This window comes from Brachycentrus maculatus, unplaced genomic scaffold (assembly GCF_059751285.1).
Source record: "Brachycentrus maculatus isolate JH-2025_06_01 unplaced genomic scaffold, ASM5975128v1 h1tg000157l, whole genome shotgun sequence".
In the NCBI taxonomy this organism is placed as follows: Eukaryota; Metazoa; Arthropoda; class Insecta; order Trichoptera; family Brachycentridae; genus Brachycentrus; species Brachycentrus maculatus.
The window spans coordinates 287,116-311,249 of NW_028280910.1; the positions used below are offsets into that span (position 1 = coordinate 287,116).

Below are 24,134 nucleotides of genomic sequence, written 5' to 3' on the forward strand. Positions count from 1 at the left end.
TGAAAAGTCGGTGTGATGTGACTTAGTGGCGCATTTTTTTTATCCGGGTTATGTGCGAAAGAAGTAATCATATCGGGCTTGATGAAACATGAGGATTGGAGATTTGGAGACATCGGATATCTGGAATGTTAATTTGATACTCGAACAACGTGAAAGTCTCGCCGTTTGCAGGTAACCGCGCTTGAATTATGCAGTCAAATTACGATGTTAATATTTTACAAAAATGGGTGTGGATTTTCATTATTTAACGACCCAGTTATGCCAAAGCCACGAAGTGTATTTTGCGTGTGTTCAATTGCTCGGAATCATACCAAAAAAGTTGTCTCGAACACTTTTTGTTGCTGTTTTTTTTTTTAAAGAATAACCCGCGAAGTTTGCATTTTAGAGACTTGTCTGCAGGTAGGAATGGCGAGAAAAGGGAAGGTAGATGAAGTTTGGTAATTTCACGCTGATGGTTTGAATATTTCTATGTATTCTTTAATTTATGATATAAACAGACTTGAAGATAACTAAATGATTTATAGAAAACTGTGCATATTGGTGTTACTAAACATTGTACCGCGCTTTTGACGGCTGCAAATAAAAATTATTAAATAATTATTTTCTAACATAAATTATATCATTCGGGAGAAATTGAACAATTGTCTTGAATTTGAACTTTATTTTATTCCAGAAACAATTGATAAATACACAGTAAATAAAGAATTAGTATTATTAGCGTTAATTAAACTACTTCAGAAATGAGTGCACTCGTATTATTGACCAACTGACGCCGTTTGTAACGCTAAAATGTTACAGAAATCGGCAATGAAGACGTAAAATTTTATATTAATTTATTTTATTTTATTTACTCACCCAAGCCAATCTTTGTTAAGAGTTCAAAATTACGACGGTCACTCTCATCCAATTTTATTTATTATTATTTATAGTAACTACTGATAGATAAAAAGGAAGTTTTGATAAGGCTTAATTGATTAATCATTTTGATTACTCGAATTTCTTTGTTGATCAAAACACTTTATTTTAATGTAGTGATTTCAGCTCAGTTTGCCAAAGTATATGTTTTGTTTTTTATTTTATTATTTATCTTTCGTAGGCAGGACGCATATATTTACTACTTTGAGGTTGATTCACGCGTTTTAACATTCTTGGGGAAATGGCTGATTAGAAGTCGTTGAAATCTATTTCTTTCTTTGTACGATATCAATCAAATAGACATACTTATTTGTTTAACATTCGTTAATTGAATTACCATGTTTTCAGTCGATATTTTGATTTTTCTACCTCTCCTTCAAAAAAAAAACAATTGCATCAATGCTTTTTAAAATAAAAATATGGTTTTGCTAATTTTTCTTTAATTAGTTATATTGTTTATCATAAAATCATAACTTAGATGGGTTGGTAGGTTTATACATGATAAAATTTTCACCTGTTTAAGGAAAGCTTATGCAAAAAATAAATGAAGCGAATTAACTCAAAAAATGAAGAACGGAAAAAGAATAAGCTGAAAAAATTATCTTCTAGTTAAAATCGTCTTTTTTATTTAGTTTTACTTGGTAAATACCACTATTTCTTAAAATCTATTGTGACTCGTGTTTTAATGCGTTCCGTATCATTTTCAAACACCGTAAAATCGTCTCGTGTGTGGTGTCAGTTTGATCCATCAAAAAGTTGTGATTAAGACGGATATCTATTGTACAATAAGAAAATATGTTTTTATTCTTAGTATTGTTTTAATATTAAAATTATTGTGCATTTATTCTTATTTATCTTTTTTTTCGTTTTTTGACCGATATTAGATTACATATGGTACTCAACATCGCATGACGTTTAGTGGATACGTTTACTGGGTTGTTAGTTTTTAAGTTATACTCAAAACAAAAAGGGCATTATTTCATCAATTAATTTGGCAATCTGTAAAAAATAGATATTATCACTTTGGTAATATCTATCCATTTTTAATTTTGGTTTTACTTGGTAATTACCACTTATTCTTACGGTGTTTGAAAATGACGTGGAATGCATCGAAACACGTGTCACGATAGATTTTAAGAAATAGTGATATCTACCAAAGTAATACTTACATTAAACAATAACATATTTTAATATTTCTTACATTCGCACGCTTTAGTAGCAAGTACCACGCACAGTGGAGCATGATAGGCGTGATGATGATATAGGACACTCAGTGTGCTCGGTGCAATCCTATGTCCACTAGCCACTGGCCACTTGCTGATCGCATAACCTGTAGCCGTAGCCTATACCAACGCAAACTAATCCTCGTAATTACACTTTGTATTTGCCATTCAGACTGACGCTGACGACGTGATTTCACTATCCATCTATTTTTAGTGTCGGGAAATAGAGCACCTTTCTTATAGGTTTGTCAATATTGAAACATTTTTATCTTTTTTATGTTAAAAATATATTATACTCGTAAACCATAATGGGGAAAATCCATACAGAATATTTTATTTAATTTTGAAATCCTATGAATTCCTACATGAAGCATACGTCATTTCAATCAATCGAATGAAAAATCTCGTGATTTTTTTTTATTGTCCGTCTATTTTTTTCTTTGTACGAGAGCATATGTTTTTTCTTTCTTTATTTTTACTTATGTTTAAGCACTTATTTCAAACAGGTGTATAGGATTGAAACTTTGACCAATATCACTAATTTATTTTTTGTTCGTTGTAAGATATTCCTTCCTAGCAAAATAAGCCCAATAATATTTATTCTGTACGAATTTTTTTATAAAGAAATATTTTTAAATAATTGATAGTTTTAAAAGCCACTAATTTAAGACACTGTGAATACGGAATACGTATTGATAATCCATAGATTACTTTAATATTTAATGTTCTTCACGTTTACCTTGGTAAACTATGGCTTATACTTTAAATATACCTTGGTAGCCGAATATACTGGAACAGTGACCAATCTACTTGGTTTGGTAAAAGCTCATTTTAACTCGCGTTCCACATACCACTGACCCGAATAGCGTATGACATTATTTAGGCGAATAAACGATAAAGTGATGCAATGTTTTAAAAAACTTACTAACTAGCAAACCAATCTAGATAGAACGCCACACCAATCTGGCTTTGCGAACATTCTTCGCCTCTTCCACATACGTGCATCTCCTCGTACATACCCGCCGATTGTTCCGACTCCTGACTTATCACTTTCAAGTATTTTAAATACTTGATCAATCAATGCTCTTGTTATTAGCTTATAGTTAAACGATTCGTTTTGTATTGGAAAGCTAAAACCATTGTCTTCTCTATTTGAGTTCCTATATTTATCGTTCACCAAAATTGGTTTAGTTTCAATGTTCAACTCGACATTATCACCGCTGTCATCACTAACATTGTAAGTCGACGTAGTAAGGAAAGGGAAGGTAGATGTGAAAAATATATCACAAACACCCGGACCACTTGAAAATAAATGTTTAACGAATTTATTTTGCAATTGGCGGGAATCGTACCCGCAACGCCAGTTTCGCAGTCGACTGTCTACTCAACTACGCCTCGGTACTTGTTCTATTATTTAGAGTCACTAAAAGTGTGCGAAGATGTTATTCTTAGAGCACTTGTGCACTACACGGAATTTTACTGTCCGGCTGTCCGGTTAGCACGAAAAAACGGATAATTGACTTGTGCACTTGTCCGTCTTTCTCCGGATCAGTGTGCTTGATCAGTGCGTGATCACAGTGCGCGTGATCTCGATCACGCTAAACTGTCGTAGCCGCTTTTATTTAAAAAAAAAAACCGGACTGCCGGACTATAAAATTCCGTGTGGTGCACAAGCGCCCTTATCTGGCCGCTCGTTAAACCGCTAATAAAAAACGGTTTATGTCGGACGTATGGTGTTATGCGAGCGCGACTGGGCTATCGCGTAGTTATACCACTCCGGCGTGATGCAACTCCTTGGTCCATTTCCTAGGGAACGGAGTCCCTTCGGGTTGAGTGGTCAAGGCGGCCCTATTAGGTTTTATGTTACGCAACGCTCAGGTCCGGCAGCGCCCGCGGCGGCGGACGCGCGCAGCATCCCCGCCACCTCACTTACCATTCTGCATTCTCAGCTCGTGAAACTCGCGGCGGGCGTTGCCAGGCGGATGGGAAAAGACTGATCTTTCATATCGCTCACTCCTTTCAACAACGTCATAAATAAAAAATCGACAATTTTCAGATGTGCATGTTTTCGGAATGCCCAGAAAATGTACCCCAGCAAAAGTGGCATATTTTTAACTTAATATTTAACCGTTACAGGGCAGAAAGTGTTGTTTTTTGCATATTGAAGAAAAGGTATTGTTTAATTATTTTTATCAAATATACTAAATATTTTTCAAATGGAGAAAATACATTCAGGTTTTACCTAAAAAGATCTGTTGCACAGTAAAAAGTTCAATAAGACGCTTAATATATAATTTTAATAAATTTCATTATATTTTTTAACTTTAAAAACGATCTCCTGAAAAATCAAGTTTTTTGATATATGACGTTGTTGAAAGGAGTGAACGATATGTCCACATTTCGCGCAACACCGAGCTTTTATCCGCTTCGTGTATCTCAATGTGACCAGTGTGCAGGTTTTGATTCAAAGATAATTTTGAATTATTTTACAATACCGAGAACTGTAGTATGAATATATTTCTAACATCTTTTTTTACATGTAAATGTTATTTGATAACCTACAACATTTTGGGTCCAAATCCTTGTTCGCAAATCTAGATTTCTATTACATTCTAGACATCTGAATATAGATGAAGACGAATATGGAAGTCTGGCTATTTAAAGGGCTTACGACCTGTTATAGGCTGGTTTATGCGATCACTTTATACACGTGTTATATTCACCGTTCTATCCATGATTGACAACCACAAAACTCCATTTTTTAAAACTTCTAGGTATATAATAATCTTTTTACTTTTTTGATAACATTGTGAATTTTTTAATCAATATGGCAATGTATAACTAATATTATTTTTAATAATCGAATATTACTTTTGATTGTTTTCTTTTGTAATACTCAAAATTTCCGTACTTAAAAAAAATGAATTAATACAATTTAAAAAATAAAACGTTTTTTTAGCAAATAACGACAATGAGAAAACTATTTTTTTTGTTTTGTTATTTATCAGCTTATCATTGATTACGCTTCAATCGTCTCCATATTGCCCAGTATCATCTCTGTAAGAGATACGATATCGCAACAAACCGTGGACACGCAGAGATTGATCTCCTCTATCTAGGCCTACCTAACAATACCTGTATGGGCGTGTCGGCGGCTCTATCCGGGTCGCGTGTTTATACTTCGCGAAAGGAAAATAAACCATACCACTGTGTTTATTAAATTTAGTAGATAATTGGTTGGGGTGGTACGAGCAATGCATTACTAAATAGTTTTTTCTCTTGCTCAAAAATAATTTTTAACATAATAACACTGGCCAACAATGATTTTATAACTAAATTTTGATGACTGATTTGGACTAAGTTAATCGTTCTTATTCAAAGTCTATATGGTGTCAAGCTTGTATCACGTCAAGTTTTGATGTTACAGTCATATTATTGTTTGTATGGACCCCATACGTTGAAACCGTAATAGTGGTTGGTATATAGACATGTTTCAGTCTAAGGTCTAAGGGATTCAATAAAAGTATTGATAATTATGGAGTAACAGTAGAAATATATTGACTTATTAATATTGAATACGATGGCATCATATGTATATATTTATATATATATATATATATATATATATATATATATATATATATATATATATATATATTTATATATTTATACATAAATAATAAAATAAACATTAGTCAATATCATGATTAAAAATATCCATAACTAAAAAATCTGACGTGCTACATTTTTTTGCTTTTGTTTTTTAATTCAGCTATGCAAAGCGCATAAAGGTCAGGTATTTTCATGCCAGTTACAAAATAAAAGTTGTAAATTGTTGGCCAGTGTAATTAATGTGCCGAAACATGGACTCCCACAGACGACATATTCAACTAATTACAACTTATAACAGTCAAACAACTATATGCTTAAGCAATTTAAAAAAAATACCTTAACAGAACACAAGAAAGCACCTCCCAGCAAAGCACACTTATTACAATTAACACACTTTATGGTGACGTACGTAGAACTACAAAATCTAAAACACAGAAACACATCAAACAAAATCTAGTACATACATCTTTTGGTCAAAAGAACTTTGATTAATATGCTATAAAGTTGTACAAACTGCTCCCATTATCCATAAAATCATAAAAAATATAAACAATATATTAAAGAGCTATTCATAAATCGACAGTGGAAGTGCGTAGATCTGAAACTGATCGCATCATTCGGCCATCTTGTATTTGATAACATAAAAAAATTCAATTCATTACAATTTTATCATAAAATATTGTAAAATGTGACGGGAAAACTCGGAATGGAAAACGAAAGTGAGGGCTCGATATTGTAATTGAAAATGATATATATTATGAAATAAATAAAATTACTGAAATGGTTATGTTGCAGACATATTTACATCGTTTCTTTCGTTAGTTTGTCAGCACTGCACTGTACTTGGATGATGTGGTATTTTTTATGCTAATAATTTGTGCATTGTATGCACGCACATATTGCAACGTCACTCCAACGATGGTTCTTTCTGTATTCAGGAAGGTCATTCTTGCTGCCCACGACTGGCTTGACATCCTCACCCTTGCGTGATTCATTGTCATCAATGACTTTTACTGTTTGAAGGTAGCGAATACAAAATTAATGGAAAATGGCATTACCAGTAAATCGGTAAAAGTATGATGTTACCGGTTCGCCGATAATTTACCGGTAATTGATTTAGTGTTAAAAAATTTATATGTACATATTATGATATTATTATCCAAAAAAAAATACTTTCAGTGTTAATATATTTTCGTCTGTAATTTCCCTTTTTTGCAACATTGAATCGATGAAACACAAGTAGTATAAATAATAATAGTAAAAATATTTTTTAAATGTTAATTATAAAAATATTCGAGGTATGTTGAACTATATAATTCTCACAACACACAAACCATAAAATTATGGATATTCTGCTGTTCTAAATTTCACTACCGGAAAATAAACCAGTCAGCTGTACCCATTACGGTACAGTCTAAAAATCATTAGATTTTCATTTCCAAAAAAACAGGATTTTCCAATAAATTTTATAGAAATAGCCCACTCTGTTTCACTCAAAAACTCTCTACTAAAGTAGAGTACGTTTCGTGCTTCAATTTCGGTAAAACGCTTATGAAAATGACACTGTACGGAATATCAGCTTTCTTTAGTGCTATGCATACGTCACTTTTACAAACTTTTTTTAAAATTCCTGTGGATATATATTTTTTTTACCGAATGTACCGGTAACAAGATATTTATTTACCGGAAAAAAATCCCATTTTCCCCGATAAACCGGTCTATGATAACCCCTAGTTTAAAGTCGCTCAGGATTTTACTCTCCCCTTTCATCCTCCTTATAAAGATATGGACAATTCTTGTGAAATGTGCCCCCCCTAGGCCTAGTGTTTTTTCTTCCTCACAGTCATGATGCTTGGTGGAAAGGGTAATTAGTCCCTTATCTTATATTATATCTCCTATCCATTTAGATCCATCAGGATAAGTTACATGTACGTAATTCTATACATTTATTTAGTATTATCCAACGTTACTTCGGTGTTTAGTCTGCATACAAACGTATAGACATAGATGTTGTGTGTCTGTACTGTGTTTCCTTTCATACTCCACTTAGTGCGTGCTATGAATATATGGTACTCTTTAGCTTCACACCTACCACGGCCGCGGCACATGAAACTCACGTGAACACTGCCAGTACTTCGAGAACAGCGGGTGTTTTGCCTAGAATTTAAGTTACAGTAACTCTATAACATAGATTGCTAAATTGTTTTCCTTGTTGCAAATTATTAACATGTCACTTTTAACGCAATTTCATTTAAAGTAAACCGCAGTTTTAAAAAAATAGTCATATGCAAACAAAGATTTTCTCATTTAATAATGTATGTTTTTTGTGAGAAAATATAAAACACGGTTAAACCGTAAAAATGTATATTATAAACATGTTAAAGTGTTTATTTTTTAATTAACAGGGTGACAATTTTTAAATAATAAACTCCACTTAAAATATTCCATTAATTTACTAATTGTGTGATCAGACGCGTTGGCATTATCCATTTTCTAGATTGAATTTATTACTGGATTTTGTATTTTAATTCACAATAAAAATACGGAATGATTTTATGAATAAAAATACAAAAAACCCAATCTAGAAAATGGATGTGCCGACAAGTCTAATTACAGAATTACCCGGTATATATTATTGTTATTACAAACGATTCATGATTCAGAATTATTTTTATAATATCGGCCATTAGTACGAATTCAGCTTTGGAATCGTCCTGTACGCTTACTGAATCTATAATTGCAAATGCTTCGTACCGACTGAGAGACTTCCTGTTGAGGCTCTGTATTGGCTGGGAAATACTACTCAAATCTCGAACATAACATCTTTGTCATGTAACATGTAACGCTGTGAGTGAAGGGGAAGACGGCCGATCACTCGCACGTTTACATTAACTGGCTAAAAACGTTTCTAACGGCATTTTAAAGTCCTTTTGTGTGTGAATGATTCGCCAAACTGCGAAAAAATGGCCAAAGTGGTGAATAATGTATTATTTTATATATTAAATATTAAAATCAAATACTAATGTTTAGAGTCTTGTAAATTGTATTTTATTATTAAAATCATATAAAAATAAAATTTTTGACAATTGTTTAGTCTTGTTATGAAATTTTCAAGCTACTTTTTCAGTACTTTTTACCAGTCTGATAATGTCGGTTATGACGAAACCCGGTTGCTGGTCGAATAAAATTAATGTGGAAAAAATACATAGTTATTTTATTCTATAAGATGCAGTTCCGCCAAAAAATATGGAATACTTTTTACAGTAGTTCGAAACAAGGCGAAACAATTGTCACAAATTTTATTTTTTGTGTTTTAAATAATAACATACAATTAAGTACACTCTAAAAATCAGTGTTTGGTTTTAATATTCAATATATAAATTAAATTGTAGTTCTACAACTTAAAGGTCAAATCTAGAAATAATAAAGCGATGAACTATTTTTTCAATCATAATGGTGCATCTGTTATTTTTAAGTAATATGCTTTGGTTTAAAAACATTACCTTGAAATTATATTTGACGATTGTTTACCTAAATGAGAAAATGACGCCCATATTTCTGAGTAACACTTCACTCAGAATATTTTTTATCAATGTGTCGATTTTGAAGATTGTATATATTTTTAGTATTATGACTGAGATAGTAATGTTTTGGTTTAAAAATATTATCTCGTATTTGTATTGGACGATTGTGTGCCTAAATAAGAAAATGATACATATTTCTGAGTATCTCTTCACTTAGATTATTTTCATTAATTTGTAATTTGTAGGTAGATTTAATGGTATGACTGAGATACGTAGTATGAAAATATATTATTCAAACATTATATGATGATGTTATTGGTGGAACTGATTAAAATCAAGGAAAAAAAGTGAGGAAAAATAATAATACTAATTTATATTGTTCCACAATTGTGCTACTGTTGTTTATTTTAGGAAAAAAAAATACCACAAAAAATTATCAAACGCATGCGAAAAGCTATATGATAAATTATTTATGAATATAATGTAAGAAGATCAGCTCGCAGAATGTTGTAATCGCAACACTGTCCAGCAGTGCTGCCACATGTCCAGCCTATTATAAATGTAACACTCTCCTTATCATCCATCGTTTACTTTATGTATGTTTGAATGATAAGGAGAGTATTTTATTACCATACCACAAAGTTAACAATGCTTTTAGTATACAAAAGGTATTATAAATGTTTTTTTTTTTTTTAATTAAAAAACATGTAAAAAGAACTCCACCGGCAAGACACATAAAGTGGCTTGGTAGGTCTCTGCAAAATCAATATGTTAATTATGATTATGAATTTATAAATGAATTATTGGGTAATATGTCCAAAATTAAACACGGTCATTGAATTGAATTCTACTTCATCTTATTAAGACATTATCAAACACTCTGAGTGTTTGATAATGTCTTAATAAGACGAAACGCGTCACATATCATATATGTAAATAAAAGTAGAATTCGATCCAATAACCGTGTTTAATTTTGGATATATTGCTCAACAATTCTACCAACTGTCTGCAGTTACAATAAATAAATTATAAATGAATGTTTACATGTATGTGTTCATACATATTTAACAAACAAATTATGATCAAAATGGTTTAGTTTTAATAATTTTTGTTTAGTTTTTTTGTACTCTCAAATCTTTACTTTTCCCTCATAAATATTTTATTGTAACCTTTTCACAGCTCTGTGAATTGAGCATTATATTTTATACTCATTATAAGACCAGCGTGAATATCTAGTAACGATCTCTGGTAGAATCTCTTAAGCCACTCGTAATAAGGATGGCGTGACAATTATTGTTTATGACAGGCGGTCAATTTGTATGCAGCAATTATTTTGTTCAATCGACAACAGCTCCTCCGCTTATAGAATGGGCGAGGTTGGTCATGAACCGGCATTATTGCTATCGCACGCCGCGAGGACGAGCAGCCGATTGTTTTGGAGCCAACGAGCTGACGTAAGGTCGCGAAGGTGTCGTTATTAGCTGCTGTCGAATCGTTTCTAGAAGCTCTTTGCTGCTGGCTCTAGCTTCACTCATAATTATATTTAAAAAATATAATCGTTGAAGAAATGCGCCACCATACTTAAGAAGGTTCATCATTTTGACGATAATTAAATTTATATTGCAATAATATCATATCTTAAATCAGATTTTCAATCGTGTCATTTTGTTAATCAAGACTTCTGAACGTTTTTTCTTAATATAAATAATATTTGAAGCAGTAACTCTATGATTTTTCCTTTTTATACCTTACAAAATAACTATAAATTATTTTTTAGTAAATAAATATGATAATTTAACATTAACAAATAATCAGTGATTCCTTGGCCAGTAACTGTCTATAAACACAATAATAGTCACTTCAGATTCCTACCCGAGCCCTGTTAACGGACGAATGTTAGATTTTTTGTGAAGTAGATATTTTTTGTATAAATGAGTTTTGAGGAAATGGTTGTTCGCTTCGAAATCGGTCGAAATTATACTTAAATATAATAAGATTATATAGTGACATGAGTGAATTCGTTATTTATTTTGTTTTTCTTATTATATTTGACAGAATTACAAAACCTTAAGCAGAATATATATATATATATATATATATATATATATATATATATATATATATATATATATATATATATATATATATATATATATATATATATATATATATATATATATTTATTTATTGTTTCGGCATTAACTTTGTGGTAAGACATGTTACAATAATTAAAGAAAACACTTTGTTTTTTACCACTTGAGTTTTATTAAAGACTACATTTTTCAGAAGTTAAACTTCCATCATTCAGGTCTGTATAAAGTTATTATACAGACCTGAATGATGGAAGTTTAACTTCTGAAACATGTAGTCTTTAATAAAACTCAAGTGGTAAAAAACAAAGTGTTTTCTTTAATTATATATATATATATATATATATATATATATATATATATATATATATATATATATATATATATATATATATATATATACATATATATATATATATACATATATATATATATATATATATATATATATATATATATATATATATATATATATATATATATATATATATATATATATATATATATATATAGGGTTTTATAAGAGATTTGTATGATTTTTTTCCATTCCTGCTGTCATTTGTATAGTTGAAATTATTTATTTATTTCTTACATAATATGTTTATGTAGCTTGATCTATTGCATTAATCATTAATAAAATATGAACGATTCAGAAATTAAATAATACATCCGTTTGTAATGCGAGCTCCTTATTAGATAATGAACAAAATATAAATATTAATGTTCCTGTAATGAATATAAAACTTCCGTGATACTTATTAAAGTGACTACCCATTTTTTTCATAGATATATCATCAAAGGAGTTGTTTTGAGAAGGGAATGTTTCGAGTCTGGGGATGCATGGAAAATGTTTCAGTATATAAAGTGAACACTTATGGTATATTAGTCAATGATAGGTCGTAAGGTACAACAATAGGATAGTTAATCAAAATTTAAATGTGTGTATCATATGAAATTAATATTGTCAATAACGAAGGGGTTGGAGTGTCAACAATAATTCTCGTATTTTCATTTTTTTATTCGGCAGTCATTTTGTGGAAAAAATCTAAGTATTTTTAATTTTGACAAAAAATAATAAAAAAACAGCTCCTACCCCCTTCTCATCCTTCAATGTCCCAAGGATATAATTTAGACTTAACTTTACCTACAGTGTTTGAAAATGATGCGAAATGTATCGAAACACGTGTCACAATAGATTTTAAGAAATACCGGTATTTACCAAGTAAAAATTAAATTAAAAATTAATAATTCTCCTATTTACCTGCTACCATTTTTTGCTTGTAACATATGTAACCTGTTTCTGTGATTATATTTAAGTTTTTTTCGTTCTGTTGTCTGAGGTAAGTACGAGTAAAAGCTGTAACGCTCACCGTGACATTCACCTTGCCAAAAAGCGTTACGTTTCTTCGTGTCTCCCGACTTGGATTCGGCAATTCATATCCGATCTTCATAGAAAGGTTGACGCACTTGCCAATTTTGGCGCTGCCGCAAATCATCCTTGGTCATTGCCACCCGAGCGCGCTCACCCCCTGTGGTACATGCGACATGAAACACGTTCATTCTTTGCGATTTACCGGATATATTATTGTTTCATAATGCATTCATTGTTTGCAAATATATTTTGTACATTAAAAGCATTGTTAATTTTGTGGTATGGTAATATAACATTCTCCTTATCATTATAGTTCACTTTGTGAAAGTGGTATTACACAAAGTGACGATGAATGATAAGGAGAGTGTTTGCAAATATCTTTCTGTCGTCATAGTCTTTCTTTGTTGCAGTCAAATATTAGTTCGTCCATTTTATGAAACAGTTTATATTACTTACATTTTTTCACCTTGAATTGTTTGAATTTACGCACGCCTGTCTATATATTAAAAAAATACTACTTCTACTTACGAACAGTACATCTGAAACCTCTTCCTTTTGTGCTTTTGTAAAAGTTAAAGGCATTGATATTGTTGAAACTCTCCTCTGTAAAATTTTCATTTTATATTTTGACATCTCAACATACATGAAGAAGAATATATATGGAAGTCTGGATATTTTTCGGAACTCGTACATATATCATATAATTCTCACGTCGCTTCATGGGTAAAAATAAATAAATACCCATGCAAAAAATGCTATTATTGAAGGTACTATGATAAATCGAAGACGAGTAAAATACTCGTAACAGGGTTGCATTTGTTTGGTGTTTTTTCGTATGCTAAAAATAGCCGTTGTTAAATTGTATACATATAAAAGTTATATTTACATCTCAACAGATGAAATAGGATATAGATGTCTAAGACACTTGCAAAATTCAATCGTGTTACTGATAACGTGTTTTGCTAAGCTTTCAAATACGTTGAGTATAGCTGAAAATACCCCTAGAATCAGAAACAATGGTCACTCAAATTAATACAAAGCGTACACTGAAATTACAGAAATCTTCACTATAACACCTGTATCATTATTAAAATAGATAACGTAATGGCGAACGATAATGGTTCTTATTGCGAAACTCGGTAAGAATGAAAATTATCTGATGATTTCGATTATTGCGCTGATCGGGACATAGCGTTTTGCTGTGATTTATTTACTATGTTCCTTATCATAACAAATAGTGATCGATTGAATCTTTTAAACCCTCATGATTGTAAAAAAATTAAAAATTATTAATATATTTTTATTCTATTATATTTGGAAATTTATCAGATCAGTTACAGTAAATTAAACACATACATATTATATGAGTACATATTAAAAAATAAGTATACTTTACTTGTACTTTTCCAAGTAAAAAAATTCACTCTTGTTCCTGCATTTGTGAAGATAGCTGGAAGAGGGACGGGAGGGAGGAAAAAGGGAATGGAGAGAGGTCAAAGCTCAAGTCAAAGACAATTATACGAAACGAGGGACACACCATGATATCAATATTGACTAATATTGTAATTATTATTACTTATATAATGATCTCAGCGCTGAGTTGAATAAACCCAAATCTCCATATTCATAGCTAACCAATTTCGATGAACGATAAATATAGGATTTTTGTTTAGATATTGTTCTACTCGTGGGAAGTGCTAATGTGTCAATTGCCCTAATAATTCGACTTGGAATTCTAAAACATATACATTCTAGCAATTCTGACGAGTCAATTTGCCAATTGAGCAATTTAAGAAGTATGATTACATGTTATCTGCGATCATCCAGAGAGTTCACTTTGAGGAAGATATGGACGATAGTGTTTGTAGATGGGGTAATAAATATATCCTATGGCTTAGCCTAAAATACACATACTTATAGCTATTTAATTATATGATTTTATCTGTTATTATGTTGTGACACTGATTCTCATGTAATCTAAGTACAGCTGTATGCAAATTTCACTTGTCATGTTCTCGTTCGGGCATATAATTGGCTTCTTATCGCTTTGTTTCCTCATTTGGCATATTTATTTTAAAAATACATGTATTTGAAATCATCTCTGTGATATTTATTTTTTATTTTTTTATTTTATTTCTTCAGTTAGTTAATATTACATTTAATACAAACTATTTCTTACACTTAATTTACATTATATGTATATGTATTTACATATTCTTACAGTAAACAAAACATTTATTTATATTATATATTGTATGAAGTTATAAAAACAAAATTAAAAGAATACCAGCCATTTGGTGATTCTAGCGTCCAATCGTGAGAAATAGTAATCCCTTAGGTCCTGCTCGCACGGGCGAAAATACTTTCTACCGTTCCTCGCGTCTGCGTCTTCCCGGTTCGTCCCGTCGGCGAGCGATGACCTCTGCCATTATTCGGGTGCTGTTGATTTATTAGGCGCTGTTCGGCGCCCAACGTGGGGCCTTTCCATTGCTATAATTTACAATTCGCGCCGTGACAGCTTTACTGTCCGACATTAAATTGCAGTACGGATTACGTACTTACTTATTGGCAAACCGACATGATGCACTTATGCCCCTCGCTGGCACGCTGGCGCCAGCGGATGATGTACCATCTCGCACGATGCGACCTGCTTCCTTTTCCATCAGGGAGCATCGTTAACATTTACAGTTACCTACCCATATACTGTAATCTATTTTTGAAAATCACTATAAGCCTTTTTTGTAATTTTACTTAACATAAACTATGGGCATGCGAATCAAATGTGTGAAGAAAGAATAGGAAAACTAGTAGTTCTTAACACTTTCCTTATCATTCATCGTTCACATTGTGTAATACCACTTTTAAAGTGGGATCACATAAAGTGAACGATGAATGATTAGGAGAGTGTTATACTACCATACCGCAAAGTGCGTTTAATATTTAAATAAAATATAATAGTAGCAGGTCAGGAGTCGGAAAAATCAGCGGGTATGTGTGAAGAGTAAATTGATGTGGAAGAGGCAAAAATTATTTGCAAAGATAGATTTGCGTGGCGTTCTATTTTCTCTACCTACCTTGTAGAGAACCGGTGTGATGATTAGTAAGTTAGTTCATTATAAACAATTGTTTTATCGATTTTGCCAGAATAACAATCTCTGCGCAATGTTATTTTATTTTTCTTTGATTCACCGCCTTCGGCTTTATTTGCACTGATAACGAGATTTTATGTGATTTGTATCTTTTATCTCGCGATTTGGTGCTATTTTGTGTTGCTATTGAGTGCTAATTGCTCCGTTATCTCGCTCCAAATGGTGTTCTCAGATTGTGAAAACTTTCCTTGGAAGAATGCTCTTTACACTTGTCGCTCGCACCAGCCGAAGCCATATTCTCAATTCGTTAGCAATGACTGGTAATAAAATTCATCGCCGGGATATGTTTCCTCTCGGGCTTTCTCCCTTCACTCCGTCAGAGTTGACGTCTGATTTTTTAATTAGCATCTCGAACCATACAGCATTATTTACAACATTTTGAGTGTGTCCAAATACTTGTTCACTAATCTGGATTGTCTATGACAGTCATAAGCCCCGTAAATGCCCAGACTTCCATATTCTTCTTCATCTACGTTGAGATGTCTGAAAATAATATACAGCACTATCATGTTGGGCGTGTCCACCGCCAACTACAGTTAGTTCTTTAATGACTTTGGGTGGTTTGATAATGTCACGATCGCTGCAGTAAGGCAGTCAGGCTCGGATGCCCCTAACCAGGCAATCATTATCCTATTGTGCAACTCATCATACAACGTGAGCGGCATTTTCCGCTCGCAGATCGTATTCAATATTTTTAATCGATTGATCGTTTCATTGTTACCTATATTTAGTCGATTTTAGTTTTGTGCTAAACTTTCTTGGTGGGACTGTATTTTATATAATAAAATAACAAGTTATACACACATTATTTTAACCAATGAATACATAATTTAAATTTACATGAAAAAAACGTATTTCTATGTAAAATAAAATTGTAAAAATCGGCAAAACTGACATTGCTTCAAAGCTTTTGTTTATGTTTTATTCAAGATTTCAATTAAAAAGTAGCAAGTATTTGTACAAATAAGTATATCTTTTTTATTTTAATTTATATTTTTTTAAATTTTGTTTGAATTCTGTGAGCACTCTCTGTCCACCGTACAAACAATAACATTCGTAGAATTATTAACCAGCCGACGTATTACTTATTGCTGAATATAATTTACAAAAACATATAATAATCGTATTGGTAATGTATAAATTCCGCAATTCCTCTAGTATTGCATAATTCATAAATTATGTGGACTTATGCGAGTAATTTCATAAGTCCTCATAAAATTCCGCATAAAAGATCTGTTTATTCGCCGAGTGTAAAGCATATGTAGGTACATTGGTACGGAGGTCAGTGAGTAGGGACCATTCTCCATAGACTGCGTACTAGGTAGTTTTCACCCGCCGCACTAAAGGAAAACTCGATTGTGACTCATTGAGTTTCCCAGCGCGTACGACGATTCTGAGAAACGGTACGCATCTCTTATCAACTCTTGAACTACTTAATAAAGCACAATATCAATGACTCGTTAGAAAATAATCATTCAACTCTGATAAGATTTAAAATAAGCACTCTCCATTAATCTATCCATTAATAGATTTATCTATCCATTAATAAATTGCCGTGAAACGTAATTTTCCAATCGAAATAAATGATACCACTATTTCTTAAAATCTATTGTAATACAGGTTTCCATGTATCATTTTTAAACACCGTATACGGTACTTGAAAATGATGCGGAATGCACCGAAACACATATTACATACTATAGATTCTAAGAAAGAATGGTATTTTACATAGTGAAATTTATATTTATAATTATTTCCTTTTAAATGAACATATTCCATAAATATTAAAGCAATTACTACTATTAATATTAATATAATATTAATATATTTAAAGCATATTCTACTCGAGATCATATTAATTTATTGACATGATGGTTAGAAAATCATGCTGAATGCATCATAACACGTGTCACAATAGACTTTAAGAAATAGCGGATTTACCAAGTGAAATTTAAATTGAAAATGAATATATATTAACACAATGTGACTGCAGAATCAATTAATTAATGATAAATTTTATTTCATTTCAGATGGTATTTCCGAAAGATCAAAAGGATCGAGGCAGAGAAGAAGCTCTTGTTACCTGAAAATGAACATGGCGCCTTCCTTATCAGAGACTCCGAGAGCAGACACAACGACTTCTCCCTGTCAGGTAATTCCGATAAATATTAATCAAATTATTCTTTAAGTCACTAAGGTCAAGACCTTACAAGTCTTTACTAGTAAAGCGTTTAGACGTCGAAACAATAAATATTTGAAAACCGGAAATAAATGGGTGCAAAAATCTCCCCCTCCCCTACATTCATTTGAGATTTTGACATCTTAACATATGTAGGTGAAGAAGAATATAGACTATATATGTATATTAATGTCAAATCAAACACTGATTTTTTTGAGTCTACTAAGTTTTATTTTACTGTTAACACATTTAAACCATTGTGACAATTGTTTCGCCTAGTTTTGGCATTTTAAAACATTCGTTTTTTCAATGTTGTGGCATTTTCAAACGAATGCCATAACATTCGTTTGAAGAAGAATATTATATATAGAAGTCTGGGCATTTACGGGGTTTACGACCATCATAGGCTTAAGTGATCATGTTCCAAGCGTGTAAAGTGATCACTTAAACCAGCCTATGACGCTCGAAAGCCCCATAAATGCCCAGACTTCCATATTCTTCGTCATCTATGTAAATGAAGAAGAATATAGAAAGATGATGCAAAAAATAATATTTAAAAAAAAAACAGATTGTTGCTGTTTTCCAATGACCGCCACGCTACTCAAATTTTTGGAACTTGTATTTTGATCCAAATCCATGTTCGCATCAGATTTGTGAACAAGTATTCGGACATGTTGCGGAAGAAATGGCCCATTTCCGAATCCCGTGTACGAAATGTGTTCTGTTTTCAGTTCGCGACGGCGACACCGTGAAGCACTACCGCATCCGGCAGCTGGACGAAGGAGGCTTCTTCATCGCCCGCAGGACCACCTTCCGGACCCTGCAGGAGCTGGTGGAGCACTACAGCCGAGATGCCGACGGACTCTGCGTCAGCCTCAGCAAACCCTGCGTACAGGTAAGCCACAAGACCCAACCACATTTAAATAAATATATATTGATAAGTTGCCCTAGAAATTTCTCATTGCCTATTATGTACAAGGATTTAACCCTTAAATGCATACCGTGTTGTAATTCTTCAACAACAATTTCGTGTCAGTTAAAAACATCCTTTAGTCTATTTTTTTAATATTTAAAGCATCTACTTTGTGAATCATTGTAACATACTATTTGGAAAAATAAAAATACTCTGTTTTTTGATCCACTAAATTTTTTAAAATTAAAAACCAACTAGTTTCGGCAACAGGTTGTTTCCGAAACTAGTTGGTTTTTAATATAAAAAGTGAGTGGATAAAAAAATGTCTTTTTATTTCTTCAAACAATACATCGTTTAGTCTCCTGGAATTGTTATAATTTACACTGTTGCATATTCATCATACACGTACAAGAATTAAGTCAGCCTTTTATAACTATATGGCGCTGTGAGTACTTTCTTGGCGTTTAATTATTGTTAGAGATTTTTTTAAATTGAAAAATAAAAAATTATCATGCATTTAAGGGTTAAAACATATTTTGTTTGTGTCTTATAAATGATATGGTTTTTTTTAAACTCCTTTTAATAACTCTTTTCAAAACTGTATATTTATTTCGATAAAAAACTTATTTTTTCAATACAAAACGGTGTTTTAAGCAAGTAATTCAATTGCGTTAAATGTTACCTGGGTTTGAAAAAAAATAAGTTACGATTTATCCAATACTAGGCCTTAAGGAAAATGCATCGTCAATACAACTGGCTCTGCAATACGATGTGGATAAATCGTCAGCTTATTATATAATAATTGCAATAATTTACATAACTTTTAGTGTCAGATTGACCCCTGAATGCCTAAACAAGGTTGGCAAGTCGCTATTTATTTTCCTAGATTCAATGTGAAATTTGACCCTCGCAAGTGTGTTTGAGTGTTTTATACATATTATTATACAATATTATTATAGAAAATACTGCAGTAATATGATCGAATTCGGTCTTGACGTGTGTAATCAAAATATTATGATATTTTGAAAGGAAATTAATCAAACAAAATAGTATTGTTTTTTGACATCTCATCAAAGATGAAGAAGAATATGGAAGTCTGGGCATTTACGGGGCTGACGACCGTCATAGGCGGGTTTAAGTGATCACTTTACACACGTGTAACATTCACCAATTCTACCCATTATTGACAACCACACTACTCAAATACTTGGAAGTTCTATATATATGAACCAATTTAGAAACCTTGTTCTTGTCAATAATGGGTAGAATTGGTGAATGTTACACGTGTGTAAAGTGATCACTTAAACCAGCCTATGACGGTCGTCAGCCCCGTAAATGCCCAGACTTCCATATTCTTCTTCATCTTTGATGAGATGTCAAAAAACAATATGAAAATAACTCCTCTAATTGGAGATAATCCAGATTTTGTGAACAAGTATTTGGACACACTCAAAATGTTGTAAACAAAATAGTCATGTACACGAAGTATCTAGATGTAGTAAATAATGCCGTTCAAAGAATGTGTTGGCTAGCTTCCAACCAACAAACCTAAAATGACCCAACCTAACCTGAGCTTGACAGGTTAGTCTAGCTCTAGCACAGATTAAAATCGTTGAAGTGGTCATGGTACTAATTTGTACCGTGTCCACTTCAACGATTCAAAAATCTCCATGCCCCAATATTTTTTTTACCTAACAAATACAAAACATTTTTTTTTCAATTTTTTATTTACTTAACTTTTTGTAAAACTGCTTCGAAAAAAATGCAAGATATACTATTATTATTTCATTTTAATAAATAAATAACTTGCACATATATTATTATTACATCGCTACTCGAAAGAAAATAAGTGAAGTAGAAAGATTTTTATGTACAGCACTAATTTGGAGAATGCATTTTTCGACAACAATGTAACCAATATTAATGATTTGCGCATTGCCCCCCAAGGCATTCAAATTGCCCCCCGGCGGGGCGATTTGAATATACCGGTGTTTGAAAACGATGCGGAATACATCAAAACCCGTATCACAATACATTTCAAGAAAAAGTGGTATATACCAGGTAAAACTTAAATTGAAAACGGATAGATATTACCTCAAAGCAATTGCCGAATCAATTAATGAAATATAATCATGAGATTAAAATCACTTACGTATTTTTATTTTAAACCTCTTAGTAAATGACTTTCCAAGCACCAAATGCGCTAATTACTACACTACGGATGCGGACATATTTTAAAACACTTAAATGTTATCTTGTTGGGAAATACAAAAACTACGAATTAATTTTTAATTTAATGACATTTATAGTAAAATTATCGATTAAAAACATTCAAAACTAATTTGAGTAAAATGTTTACACTATTTTTACGATCACAAGCAAACATTTTCTAATTCATTATAATATTTCAATAAATTATACCTCGCAGGTTACCTTTTGCGAATAATAAATTTATTTACCTCTGACTGGTTTTGGTACATAGCTTGAGAGGGGTCATTGAATTTTAAATTGCATTTTGTAATAATTGTCCTCAAAACTGTTTGTATAATTTGATTTAAGTATCTATTTTATCCTTCAAACAACACCTGTTAAACTCACTCCTCAATGTCGATCTGATCTGGTATGGTTTTTCATTTTATCACACGAATTGAGGTGCGCAAGTGTTAAAAACTTTTTTATAATAGTTGTCGTTTTCTGTAAAATCGCGGTTAATAATTTTTCTTACATCGATAAATTTTTCTTAATAAGTTTATTATTAAAAATATAAATGTATAATATAAGTAAAGGAAAGAATTCTGTGTTGTATTTTTAAGAATTACCTTTTGTTTGTTAAAAATACATCGACAATACAATCAGGGTTATTTTGTGAAGAAAAATAACATTGCTGCTTCCAGATGTGAGAAGAAAATACACATTGAACCAACAAAAAATGTATTTGTAGAAATAAATATTTTGAAAATTTTTAACAGTCAAAATGATTAATTAGGACACGTAAATCAAACAATATTACCATTTTTTTCTTAAATAAAACCAAATTACCAATGGCCACTACTCAGTTCACCCTTGGTCTATATAAAAGTTGTCGAGCAGGTTTCTCCCAGAAGTTATTTCTAATATTGTCAAATTGTCGCTGGATGTAGTCAATATCCGAGTATGTTTAAAATAAAATATGTAAATGAGTATCATGAACGCGATTCTCACGCCGATTTCTGGTTTCGTTTACACTTGCAACGGTAGATCTGACTTCATAACATTGAACTTGAAACTCGGTTTCTTCTCGAGTTACAACTTTGTACTACATATAATGACATTATTATAAAACTATCGTATTACGTAACTCTTTTTTAAGTTCGTACGATTGCGCCCTATTGTGTTATTTCAGTTATTTTCAGTTCAGTTTTACTGTATGAAAAACAAACCATTTTTTAAAAATCCGTCGTGGGTCGCTTCATTTTTTAATAAAACCAAGCGCTTCAGGGGATACAACGCAACACAAAATTCAACCATCCCCGATTTTTTATACAAGAATGTATGTTGGATTTCTTTTGTTTTTTAGAATATGTATAAAAATATCTTTTTATATTTTTTTCAACTCCTAACCTTTCAGTAACTCTTTTCTTTTCATAACCATATAACTATTTCGAAGGAAAACTATTTTTTTCTATGCAAAAACGGTATTTTAAGAAAAAATTAATTACGTAAAATGTTACCTGAATTTAGAGAAAATTAAGCCGTGACTTAACGAATACTGGGCCTTGATAATCATTGCCTTAATGGATTTTGCGATTATGTTTATTACTTAGGCGAGAATTTAAACGTCCAAAGTATAATCTGCCATATTTTGATTAGCTATTCTTATTAACAGATAAAAATAAGAATAGTATCGGTAGTCTGATGTTTTTTATTATTTCCGTTTATTCGCTTTTAAAATAAATATTATTTTTGGTTATTGTTATATTGGCTCGAATTGTTGTGCAGCCGTCATTTTTATTGTCCGTTTGTTTTTTGTAGAGAAAAATGTCTCTTATTTCATGTTTATTTTGCATTTATTTTCATGTCTGTTATGTCATGACGTCGTATCGCCATTCAGGAGTTGGATGAGGTATGTGTGGTGCTCCCTTAATAGCCATCCTTTAAATGTATCAACTCGAAGATCCATTTAGTACACCCGTTACATAGAACTGCCTGCCTGGTATTAGTCGAAAAACTTAGTCCATGTTAGAATTACATCATGCTGCACATTACGTTCATTTTTATATTGTATTTATCATTTCAAATTCACGAAGCGTTACTTTGTGTTATTTGAGTTAAAATAATGATGTGATAGGTAGTAGTAGCCACCCAAGTCGTTAAGATTTCAAGAAATAGTCGTATTTACCAAGTAAATTAAATTAAATTAAAAATAATAATAAAATGTTTTGTATGACATATTGATTTGTGCGTTGTCGTGTGTAACGTTACTGTTATTCTGTATTTGGTCATATAACTTATGTGTATATTTAAATTTCACTAATAAATTAATTCATTAATCATTCAGGTCTGTATAATAACATATATTTCAGGTATTCTGCTGCTATTGAGTTGAGAACATTAAAATTTTAAAATGTCCTAGTAAGGGTTCGAAATTCCTATTAAATAAGAAGAAAAATGATAAACTGCGTGCAACACAAATAAAATCATTGATTTTTCGATGCTCGTCTCGCTCGAGGTGCATTACGGGGAAGGGTAGATAGTCTGTACTGGGTACACTGACCTTCGAGATGGATTTTTCAAGTTTCAAAATATTGCTGTAAATATTTTAACCATATTTCTAAAGCGATCAATTTGCGGTTCTATAAATAATAATAAATTTGGAAAGTATATATAGCGCCATTTTCGTAAAATCCTCAAAGGCGCTTCACTATGAATGAATTGGGGAAAATAAGTTTTTTTTCTAAAGATCATTTCACTCTCACTATTTCTAACCACTGTTGGAAGAGCATTCTACGCCATCGGCCCTACAACAGCAAGGCACGCTTGCCAAATTTATTGCGCTGGTTGCGAGCTTGTAAGATCACTTTGCCCATGGCAGTTGTCGTAGCCGATCGAAGCGCGAGACGTCTATAAGCCAATTCGTCTGAAATACACAGCTCTTTTAGATACTCTGGAGCCGTATTA

General features: G+C 31.8%; 1 protein-coding gene across 3 annotated transcripts in view; it reads left to right on the forward strand.

The window, feature by feature from the left end:
• The window catches only part of Src42A (Tyrosine-protein kinase Src42A), a 127,256-nt gene that overhangs the window by 97,083 nt on the left and 6,039 nt on the right, over nucleotides 1–24,134 (forward strand). For 2 of the 3 annotated variants that reach the window (XM_088261530.1, XM_088261529.1), the window contains exons 2-3: nucleotides 17,916–18,037; nucleotides 18,796–18,959. In XM_088261530.1, coding sequence (XP_088117656.1) covers nucleotides 17,916–18,037; nucleotides 18,796–18,959 — 286 coding nt within the window. Of the gene's footprint in view, nucleotides 1–12; nucleotides 172–17,915; nucleotides 18,038–18,795; nucleotides 18,960–24,134 lie in introns of those variants that run through there. The other variant, XM_088261531.1, reaches the window with a different exon arrangement.